The sequence below is a fragment of the Amphiura filiformis genome, chromosome 2 (assembly GCF_039555335.1).
Source record: "Amphiura filiformis chromosome 2, Afil_fr2py, whole genome shotgun sequence".
In the NCBI taxonomy this organism is placed as follows: Eukaryota; Metazoa; Echinodermata; class Ophiuroidea; order Amphilepidida; family Amphiuridae; genus Amphiura; species Amphiura filiformis.
The window spans coordinates 5426529-5438843 of NC_092629.1; the positions used below are offsets into that span (position 1 = coordinate 5426529).

The 12315-nt window shown below is 35.4% G+C and overlaps 1 protein-coding gene across 2 annotated transcripts; it reads left to right on the forward strand.

Moving 5' to 3' along the window:
* Positions 1-4283: 4283 nt before the first annotated feature.
* On the forward strand, positions 4284-10262 carry LOC140145813 (thyroid transcription factor 1-like). Of its 2 annotated transcripts, none has more exons than XM_072167491.1 (2): positions 4284-4975; positions 6429-10262. In XM_072167491.1, the coding sequence occupies exons 1-2, from the start codon at positions 4606-4608 to the stop codon at positions 7229-7231; spliced, it is 1173 nt and encodes a 390-aa protein (XP_072023592.1). In that variant the 5' UTR covers positions 4284-4605; the 3' UTR covers positions 7232-10262. The 2 variants fall into 2 exon arrangements, with proteins under 2 accessions (XP_072023592.1, XP_072023593.1); XM_072167492.1 differs by having other exon boundaries at positions 4285-4975; positions 6525-10262.
* Positions 10263-12315: the final 2053 nt, after the last annotated feature.

Here is a 12315-nt window from a genome sequence, read left to right on the forward strand (position 1 = left end):
CATTGCCGTCATACTGTGCAAACGTTGCTATCCGATTCCTTAACAGCTGAAACTTTACAAATTAAGGGGCTTTCGGAGCTCTTGGTCAAATTTAGGGGTTCTCATGCCTAGGAATGTATTTTGATACGGTTATTGAGTACTAAATTCGCGAATTTAGTGGCATTATTTTTATTATTATAAATGAAATTTCTTGAGCAACGCATGCACTGAATTAACGTCTGCAAAACTAATTACATCTTTAATTATGCCCAATTTTCCTGAATCAACTCAAACTTTAGAAAGAAAGAAGCCGAAGAACGAAAAGGGGCAAAAGATTAAAGAATCGTACAAAGAAACTGTCTTTATTAGCCTGAATTGGCTAACACTGAACAACAGCACCTTGAAATACTGACAATAGAACCGTTTGCACGTGCGCTGGTACTAATTGGTTATCAGCGGGTGCAAGCCGAGCGTACGTTTGTTGTCAATTATCTCAATTCAACGACTAATAACAACTAAAATATAGGGGAAAAAACAGTGAAAGGAGGGTTTCCGAAAACTACAAATCACCAGCATACAAAGTGATTATTATGATGTCAAGGCACACGCGCACTTACTCCCAATAGGGTCTCCGACGTACGCTCAAATTGAAAAAAAAAATCAGCATTCATCTTCAGTCGGTGCAGGTCGAGGATATACACTGTATTAATATTCAAATGCAACAAATGTGAGAATATAGCAGTACAATTACGTTCACTTTAGGAATTTCCCGGGGTGCAGTGATTTTTTTCTCTCCATTACCCCAACATCATTAACCTACTATTTATTAATGAACTTAAGTGCGTACTATACAGGTCTTATGAATTATAATTTAAACAATAGAAAATCGCAAGATGATGGCCCGAGGAAAAAATTGTGTATATTTCACTCCGTTCTTGCTGTATACCGCCACACACACGTGTATAGACACTCCATCCATACGTTTCTCAGTATGTTTTTTATGTAGAGGGTCCTCTCAGGTTTCCGTATCTCCATGGCAAATCTCGCTCAAGCGGGAGATAGCAGTGCACACTTACCGGTGAAATGCCCTTTGGCAAAAGCAAGTAGAGTCCACCCTGCCCCTTACTCAAATGACTCTCTGTACTGAACGTGATGCAAGTCCTTTGAAACGGTTTTAAACCGGTTAGAGATATAATGCGAACGGCACTGTGATTTTTCCCGGCCCTTCACATAAAATTATAAGTATCTGATGCATGTTTTGTTTAAACTTGGTTTAAAGAACAGGGATAGTTTAAGTATTTTAATGTCCACTATGATGAAGCGAAACCAGGTCAGACAGGAGTTGCACTCAAAAAGTATATGTTAATACTTTTTAACACTTTAACGCGTTTATGCCTTTTATACACGTGGTAAAGTGTTAATCTATCTGAAATACATAAATGTGAACGCAATGAATGTGTAAAAAAGTATTAACACTGGACTTTTTCTCAAAATCAAGTTTGCATCGTAAATATCATGATACGTGTTTCAAAAAATATTTACTGGACTTTTGTCTCTAAAAAGGAACAAAAAGGTTCGTTGGTTCTAACAAAAGGAAGGGCTCATTTTATGGGTTTAAGAACTTTTTGGATGGACATAAGAGTTTTACTATGGGTGATTATTTTTATCAAAATTTCAAGTTTCATGATAATGTTGAAAAAAAAATAACATTTACATTATCATGTACCTATGATTTTACACATTTTTTCGTGGGTCCACACTCAGAAAAAAGTTCATTAGCCTATTTTGTCCGTGTTACTAAAAGGAAGGTTTTTTGGATTTATGGTTCAGAACACGGATGGAAAGGTGCAGGTGTGGTTTTAACATGTGAAAAAGTGTGGTCTTTTTTAGAAACACTGAGTAAGAGGCATTATAGAGTCGCTGCTAATTTGCAAGAATTGTCGCTAAACCATTGACACGTGAGAAAAAACAAATCGCCCGTTTGATTCAAAATAGCCCTTAAGGGGTTACAAGTTGCATTCTGAATACAAGTAATGTCCTGGAAGGCTTAAAAGAACATCCTTGTTATACTTGTCTTACTGAAATAATTGCAAAAACTGTTGGGGACATTACTTTGGCTTCAAATGGAGAAACTTTATAGTCGAATGAAATGAATGAATGAAATTAATGTCCTTCTGATATCAAATAAGTTGCATTTGATTTTTAGGCAAATTACTTGTCTTATGTGCAAATAAAATTTTATGGCAAAAGAAACTTTATAGTATGAATAAATTTGATATTTAATAAAAATCCTTAAATTTGATATTTAATAAAGTGCCTTATAAATCTAATGATGTGTACTTAAAAGTATATGTAGCTGGGATGAAAAGTAGATCATCAATTGAACATTTTGACCTTTCATATTGGAGATATACATTTTTCCCAAAAAGACCTACATTTTTGGGGGAAATCTGCAATACGAAAGGTCCAAATTTGCATGATGGGCGGCTTTTCATCCCATACAATAAGTATTATACAATTTACTTCGAGGATTGTTAAATTTCAAGAATATCATTATTTAATCATTTGCCATAAAATGTGTATTATAATATCGCAAATTTTAAAAAAAGTCAAAATCATTTAATATCATCAGGACATTCATGACATTCCTCGTATTTAAAATGCAATTCGATATGTCTCATCAGGGAAGCTGGTCTCATGATCCCACATAAAATACTTGAAAGGTCGCTAGCCTTTACGTTTAATGTTTTCTTCCTGTGTCTTTGTGTCAATTTTTTTCCTCCTCTCCTCTCCTCTCCTCTCCTCTCCTCTCCTCTCCTCTCTCCTCTACTCCTCCTCCTTCTACTTCTTCTCCTCGTCCTTTCTTTCTTACATCCACATTCTTTTCCTCTTTTACTCTGAGGAACATGCGCTATAAAATATCTCAGTTTCAATGCTGTTATGTTGTTAAGTTATCCTTATATCACAGTGCATCCTGACAAAATTGTTTCTCATTAAAAGGGGCTTCTGCATAATTTATTTCTATGTTTTTGCTACGAAATACACCGTACAAAAATTACAAATACAGTTTTTCAGTGCACATACAATGTTTTGTTTTGTCTAAACCTGCCTGCGTAACACAGTAGCCTTTACGCATCTGACAGCACATGCAGTCAGAAATAGCTACCGTATTACGCATCAAGTGTACTGTCCAATAGTGTGGTATACCATACGCATACGAGATGTCATCCACATGGAGGCAAGCATGCATGACGTCATTGACGTGATAATCACCTCTTCTTCAGTGATTGACACGAGTTAATGAGTGATCACTGTCGATTGGATTAACACATAGACCTATTTCTAGGGTCTTTGGTTTTGATAGGCACTCTGAATCTTGAAAGACATGACCATGATTTTGCATGAACATGATGAATGTCGTAAGAATACTGATAAAATAAAAATGTTTTCGTATCTGATATTTTACCCGAATACATGGTCAATATTGGCCGGGCAATTTCATGAATTTTGTCACAAAAAATTTCGGTTAAAGTGAAATTGTTATTTGTTTGCAAATGAGGGGAAACGAACTGGTAGATCTCATGCGCATTGATCTACTGTTTTAAAATCCTTCACAGTCATCTCTTTCATTATCATCACTGTTTTCTTACAGTTGTCCTCTACAGAACATCAGTACATGCCTTTATATTATTTAATTCTAGCCAATATAAAGAGGAAATGGGGGCTATTAGCTTAGTTACCATTACAATTTTGCCTGAAGTAAAATACTATGATTTACAGAACCCAAGTGTTTCAAACCAATTCGCTCTTTTTACAACTAAATTCTCTGTTTTCATTCCGTTGTTGATGAAAACAATTAAATGTCACTCAGCGTTTTTCATCAATGCTTCTCTTCAGTAGATAAATATTATTAGGCAATTTTGTCACTTCTCTACTCATTTATCCATTTATCATTATTATCAGCCTTAGATTGACACTGTCAGTTTTATAGTACACACAATATACGTTCGTTACCCGATTATCATCTTATTTCACACTTTCTCCTCAACATCCAATCCTATTTAACCAATCACTTCATTGAGGATTAAACACTTTAGTCTTCATTTTTGACAGCTTTAACTAGCGTAACAAAACTTAAGAAGAGAGGGTACCCACTGGGTGGGCATTTCCTTTTTTTATATGTCCTGTCAATTACGCACTCTCGTCCAATCAGGATGCGCACGAGCCTGTCAATAATTGGTGGTGATTATCGCTGGGGTATTGTACGAACCACGCCTATTTCAATACGGCGTAAGGAGGCGCGATTCATTTGCAGGGCTCACTGAATATGCCTCGGGCTACGATAGCGCCATCGTCGTATTAAACTGTAGTATCCCCATAGGGCAAAGCCTAAATAGGCCCTGTAATAAGTGCGTAATACAGGGGGACTGGTGGGTTGGACTATCCCGATGTATACACCGATTTACTAAATAGCAGTAAACCACTGGAGCAGCTAACATAAAACTGGACTAAATCCGTTCGCCAAATTTTATACGGAGCCCCGAAGGATTGAAGTGGGTCGGGCAAGTATTGTCCGTCCGAGCGAGCGAGTCCAGCCATCCGGCATAAAACTCGCGGTGTAGAGACATGTCACTGAGTCCTAAACAATCAACACCATTTTTAGTCACTGATATATTGAGTCCACTCGAGGAGGGTTACAGGAAGTCTATGCTAGAAGCTGCTGCGGCATCGGCGGCCGGTAACTATCATCATCATACGGCGGCACACAGTATGCAATCATCTTATCGCGCTTCACAACACAGTCAGTCCATGCAACCAAGCGCCATGAATGTACCCGTCAGCAACCCGTACCATATGCATGTACCTCAGCTATCTCATCCACCACTTGGAACCACTTATTGTAATGGTTCTGTTGGAGAACTTTCCCATTACCAGGATCATGTACGGCCGTCAGCAGCGAGCTGGTACGGGGCTAATCCAGATCCTAGATTCTCAAGTAAGTTGACTTAATTTCTATATCGTAAAATCACTATTATTTAATATTGAAGAATGCGTCAATACTGGAATTATTTCAGATTTACACAAGTTTTGTGCTGCGTGTCAATGCTAAATTCTATTTCTGTATTAAGCAAATAAATCATGAACTTGACAGTAAACTTTGTGCTCTGTAATACTGGAGAATGCACAATATGCACTATTTTAATAAGACGGAAGTTTACAAATAAGTCGAAACAATATGAAATTCCAAAAGTTTGTCTCAAGTGTCGGAAAAACGGCGACAAATTTCATCTTTATTGAAATTTATACAACCAAATAAAATTACAATCAAACAAGATCTTATCAGGAATTTATAAGAGCTTTTGGAGAATTTTGAGAGGTGATGAAGAGGACTTTGAGACCATCTCATCCTTGCATCTTCAAGATGGCGATAAGTGATGATTACGAGTACTAGTTTAAGGACCCTCCTCTCACTTAATTAGTATACCCATGAGACGTGTCAAGCCTACTTGCTTACCTTATACAACCACTATGATATGCGTCAATAGTTTAAATTCATCAAAGGATTTAAAGCATTATTTATTTTTTGATCTGAATACCATTAATATTTTTACTCAGCATCTTGTTATTCTCAATTCATTATTCCTCTTTGTTATGTTTTATCTATTAGCCTATAACTTAATCATGTGTTAGTTGTATTTAGACTAGTGTTACAAACAATCATATTATTGCTCTATCGTCTTCCTTGGGGTTAGCATATCCCCATTTGTTATTCAAATTGTGAAACTCGACTTTGTGAACAATAACTTTATACATGATTATATTATTATTATCGGCTTTCTTTATTCATGTTAAACTTCTATTTCTATGCATGCTTGTTTATAATACATTTTCTTTGCCTGATTTAATGCATCACCTATTATTTATATGCAAGAACACAGAAGAATAGAAGAATGAACTCGACCAAAGCAAGATTTCTTAATTATACAAATCTAGGATGGATCATTGTTGGGGGGATATGTTTCCATAGTTACGGCCACAAGTTCGTTATCCAAAACTTATGGAGTTGGAACTTACTCCTTTAACCAATTGATGGGAATCTATGATGAAAACTTGTTCCAAATCAAAGAACAGATAACCAATAAGATCATGTTCCTGTTTAGAATTGGGCACATTGCTTTTTAGTTTATTATCCAAAACTTTATGCAATTAATGGCCATTTATTATGAAAACTTAGTTCCATATTAAAGAGCAGATCCAAGAAGAGCATGTTCCCTCGTTTAGAATTGGGTACATGGCTTGTTTTTTTGGTTCGCTTCTCTGTTCTTCTTGCAACTGTCTTTCATATAGAATTTCTTTAGATACCATTAAAAAACGGGCCATATTTGGAAGCATTTACATGCCAAAATCTTGACTTTTTATGGTTCATTTTTCCTTCTGTTTTCTTGCAGTCTCGAGGCTGATGAACCCGTCCTCGACAATGAATATGAATATGAACATGAACATGAATATGAATATGCAAATGAATATGAATATGTCCTCTTTAGGCGGTGTTGGAGGTGACCTGATGGGAAAGCCGATGTTACCGACAGCTCAACGAAGAAAACGACGAGTGCTGTTCTCCCAAGCTCAAGTCTACGAGTTAGAACGCCGTTTTAAGCAGCAGAAGTATCTCTCCGCACCTGAACGCGAACATCTTGCAAGTCTGATCAACCTCTCTCCAACACAAGTCAAAATTTGGTTTCAAAATCATCGCTATAAAATGAAGAGGCAAGCAAAGGAGAAGAATATGACGGAAAACAACAACCTATGTCATCAATCTCCTAGAAGAGTCGCCGTGCCGGTTTTAGTTAAGGATGGCAAACCATGCAGCGGCACAAATAACGGGAACGGGGGCAATGAGTCGCCACAACTTGGCGATACAGTTGATACGAACTCGGCCAGCGAACAAGCTGCAACCATACCAACTCAACAGCAAGCGGCTCCAACGCATCAAGCTGCAACGTCAGTTCAGGCACAGAGTGCCCCACAAATTCTCAAGCATTCCCCGCAAAGTGTGGTGAACTCACAGGCGCCTTGTAGTCAACAGGTTGCGGGTGAAACAATGACAATGAGCCCCTCACCGCCCGCCCCTCATCACCCCCATCAACAGCACCATCAAGGTAACCCACATATGAACGCTTATGCTATGAATGGCAGCGGAGTCAATATGTCCAGCGCGTCACCATTTTTACTTCACGGCAGGACCTGGTGACAATGAATGCGGGTTCAGAATCGACCAACTCAAATTGGACTTTTTTGAAACCCACTGAAATTGGTGCCAAAACTATAACAAAAAGACTATAATATATAAGGACATGCACATGATATTCGGCAAAAAGATTGCCAAATTGTGTCACCCTGTATATGAACTAACTCATGGCGTTAAAAGTCACCACAAGCTTGCGTCATCAACTTTTTTGATGGTGAATTAAATTCAAAACTGTTGCCATGGTGACCACGGTAAAGATCATTATGATGTTGGACAAAAGCCTTTCAGACAAGAGAACCGTTTGTACATATTTTGTTATACTCAATAGTCTGAAAGCATATTGAACACAAGTAAGCATTTAACATGTTTAAGAGGCTTTGCATAAGTTGTACAAGATGTATTTCGTATTCTTAAAGATAAAGGGGTCGACATAATTCCAGTTCTGATTGAGGTCAAGTTTGGACCAATCCCCTTAAGACTCCAATTTCTGAGGTGGCGTTGATGTATGATGATGATGATCGTTGTGATTACATAACCATCATGATGATGATGATCAATAATTGTAACGATTATTTTGAAACCAAATTTTGACTTGTGTTGGATCATCATCATCATCAGTAACCATGGTTACATCATCATCATCATCATTATCATCATGTCTTTTTGTTAAAATAGCCTCTTTGGGTTGCGTCTGTGCAAATTTGAATTTGATTCGGAGACAAAATTATCGAGCCTTTATATCTTTAAGACTTAAACTGTATATTAATATATAATATTTGGAGATATTTTTGACTCCTCATTGTTGTACTTCGTATAGGTTGTATTGTGACTAGTCATTCCAAGTGTAGAACATGTTTAGTTAGTATTTATTATTTTGTATTGTGTCAAAAATAAGAAACTGTTTTATATAAATTATCAGAAAAAAGCAGAACCTGACTTGGTTAAGAATGCGACATAATCATGGTCAAATGTGATAGCAAAAGAATACCAAATTGCTCTATTTTCTTTCAAAGTGGTAATGGCAATTTAAACAACTTTTGACCAGTGTTACTATGGTAACAAGGCCATAGAAAAAGTGGATCATAATAACAGCATCATCGTGATCAAGAGCTCAGATATTGAAATTAAATTGTCTTTTTTTTAGTTACACTTACGACTTTGTATACAATGACTTTCAACATATTCAGGGTGCAACCAAAACTATGATATTTCTTTGTTTAATATTAATAATAAAAATATTCTGCGACAATTATATTTGCTTTAATTTGCTCAGAAGATATGGTAAAAAATTTATGGATGGTATACACTCTCAAAATAGCAGCTTAATAATGTTTGGTTAAAACAAGTTTTCAACAAAAACTTCACAGCCATGATAGCTGATGTTTTAATAGTGTATACCTAAAATACAGATTTTTTACTTAATGATCTGTGTGCTAGCCAAAGGCTTCAACATAGAAAGTCCAAGTTTTGATATATTTTCGCAAAATATCTAGAGCTATCTTAAGAAACACTGAACCAATACTAGGCTTGTTTGTACTCATTTTAATACATTTTTCATGCTGATTCCAAATATGGTCATAAAAGTTTACATTGAATTTTTTTGATTAAAGAAATTAAACTTGTCGTCTGCAGTTTTAGCAATTCATTTTCGTTGGCTTGACGACGACATGACATTAAAGGGACATTCAGATCTGTTGAGGACCATAAAAATCTGTAACAATTTATGAAGTCGCTGAAATATGGTTGATAAATCGCGGAAGTACCCTTAAACCATTTATTTTTCATAAAATTTCGACAAAATGTATTTAAATATGAAAAAAACTGAACGGTTATGAGATCACGTCCCATATTGAATGTATTTCCATATATCCGGGCATAGAGAATTACGAGTTGCCTCTTTTTACATGAAAACGTGTTTACATACAACCTTTTCTATGTAAGTGCTATTAGTAAATATTCTAAACAGTGCAGAGAATAGCATGTAAGGAATATTATAGAGTTTGAAATTATCAGATTTCTGAATGTCCCTGTAATATGTTTAACTGCTATGGGACAAAAATGTCAAACTTTGGTCGAAGTTTTATCATCTCTATTATTTGTGAGATTGAGCCCTATAGGCCTATACATGTACATCAGGTAAACAAGAAGAGGAGCGCATGCACGCTTAACACCTTAAAACTTCTGTAGCTTTTTATGTGCGCAAACCTGGTATAAGTAATAAAGAAATAATGTTCTTTGATCTTTATCATCAAGTCAATCTAAACCTGGTAGTATAACTATAAAATATAGCTATATAAAACACGGTAGCTGATTTGAAGTTATACTTTAACATCGGGCTATATGATGCTTTATTAACATATTATACACCCCTTGTATTTTTGCTGAAAAGGCGGACACTTTATGTATACTGCTTTAAGTTTTGTGTTTAGTAATTTAAGGTGTTGCAGTTACTGTAAGTTTGACATGTTCTCCAAAATGTATCGCATTCTTACTTACTAAGACAATTTGGACCATAAATGTATGTATATCATACACTTCAATTTTGCAAGAGAAACTATTTTTTAATTTTGTCCCCACAATTTTGACAGCATTCACAGTGTTAAAGTCCATACATGAATTGGCCCTATATGCAGACCACAGGGCAGTAAGTTTGCCCTGGTACTGTTAGGTAAATTTGAACTTCGGCTTCTTATCTGTTGGACAACCATAACTAAACACTAAAGCCAAAATGATCGCGTTGTAATGGCAAAGTTCAATAATACCTCATTCAACCAGCATTAAAAAGTTGATCTCAAGTTGTGGAGTATGAGTTTGTGTACCAATACACATTCAAAGTTCAATCTATGAGTGTACAAGTATATTGGGGTTTATGAACTGCGCACTGATGTATGCGCGTATTTGAGGTGCTACTGCTGTAAAAAATAGTGTTATATTGAAAGACCATTCTGTACAATGTGACTGACAAATATCCGTACCTTGTATTTGCCCCACTGTTTATTGTATGAACTTTTATTTCTGGAAGTCAATCTATGTTTGTACTAAGGAGGCCCGGCCTATATGGTTTGGATTTGAAAGAAAACGAACGCGGCTAATGCATTACTCTGCCTATATAATTTATATGCGTACGCACATAGGTTTATGTAAAAAACGTAAGAAGCGAAAAGTTATGTAAACATGTCGCTATTCAGTGTTTTATATTGCACAGAAGTCTGGCAACATGTATGAGATGGAACATGGCTTTCATTGAAATGGTAATTTTTGCTTTTACTTTCTAAAAAGAATCTCATGGACATACACGTGTTTAAGTAAAAATACATGGCATTGAGGCAAATTCCTCAATTTTGTAATGTTTATATGACATCTTTGAACTGTTATTTTAATATCTGTGTGTCTCTGTCGTTTCCAAAATGAATCGGTAAAGGTTCGTCCGATACTCCGATCCTAAAGAGTCTCTATAAAGCTAAGAGTTGACTTGTTTTCGTTCTTTAAAAAAGATTTCTTCCCTGGTATAATGTAAGAACCTTTTGTATCATTAAAATACTAGTGGTTCTACGTGTAAGTTAAGTCCTCGGACAATGGTTCACATTAAATTAATTGATGCAGACACAAAATGTTGTAAAAGCCTTTTTGGTCCGTGGTTAAAAACTATTTTATATTAAACTTTTAAATGTCGGATTAAATAAATGACATGAAAACATTCTAATTTCAAAACGTTTTGTATAAACAAAACACTACAAAAACTATTTATAAAATGTAATGTTGTCTAAATGTTTTGTGATTACTTTTTGCAAACATTTCACTGAAATATTTTATAAACACAGTATGTTAGAATGTTTTGCAGCAGTTAAAAAACGTTTTATACCCTCTGGGTCTATATAACCCGATATTTAAAAGTTTTCTGGCAACGTTTTCTGCCTTGTTTTTAACCTTTACGAAAACATTTGGTGTTTGTTGGGCGGCCACACTGCCAATGTGTAATACTGGTCAACTTGATGGACATATCCATGTCAAAATCACCAACTGATTTGTGTGTCTAGTTTTAGCATGAAATCATGTCATATCAAAAGAATTTTGGTTCCTTTCTTATATTAACATGACAATAAGCTTTCTTGACCAAAGTCTTAGAGCTGTCACGGTCAAATCACTAACAGTGACATCTTATTATGTCATTGTATTGACCGATGACCGTACATGCATTGACCTATTGGTGTATAAAAAAAGAGGATTTTCCAAGAATGTTGACAAGTCATGATCATGAAAACGTCAATCTTTTGAAACGCCTTTGTCATTCAGTCGCATCGATTATTGGGTTATGATATTAAGTTCATTTACCACCCCGGGGTGGCCTCATTATGCAAATTAGTTATTCATCGTGATTAACGATTTATCATATTAAATAACATCCAGTTTGTTACACTTTTATTGATGGTTCAACTATAAACTCAATTTACTGAATTGAAATATCAATCTTCTAAAGAACTTGCAAAGATTGCAGATATTTTTTTTTTTCAATTTCAGAATTGGAACCAAAAAATAATGAGGTAGTTCTATATACTGTACAAATTTCCGGGTAACACTTTTTTAAACACTTTGAAGCGTTTATTTCCGTACTTTACACGTTAAAGTATAGGAGACGTTGCTTATGGTTAACACTATAACGCGTTTGTAAGGATATTTAAACACTCCAACTTGCTTATATTAGCAATATAAACATGTGTTAACAATTGTTATGGAAAATACCCTACGCGTTGCAATGTTAATCGTAAGCAACGCCTCTTATACTTTTACGTGTAAAGTAAGGAAATAAACTCGTGTTATCCGGGAGTTTTTAAATGGAATTTTAAGTGTAATATAGTCCATTTTGAAGTTAAAGCAAGTTGAATTCAAATTGCCTTTACTCGTTAACAACAAATTGTATGCAAATGAGATTTCCGTGAATGTTTAAGAGTTTTATGTAAGGTCATGTCGACCCTTTAAAATAATAATATACTGATAAGTTAACTTAAGATTCGATTCTTGTTATTCATGATATTCGAGTACAAATGGTATCAAGTACGATATAGGCTTATAACATCAAAAAACACAAC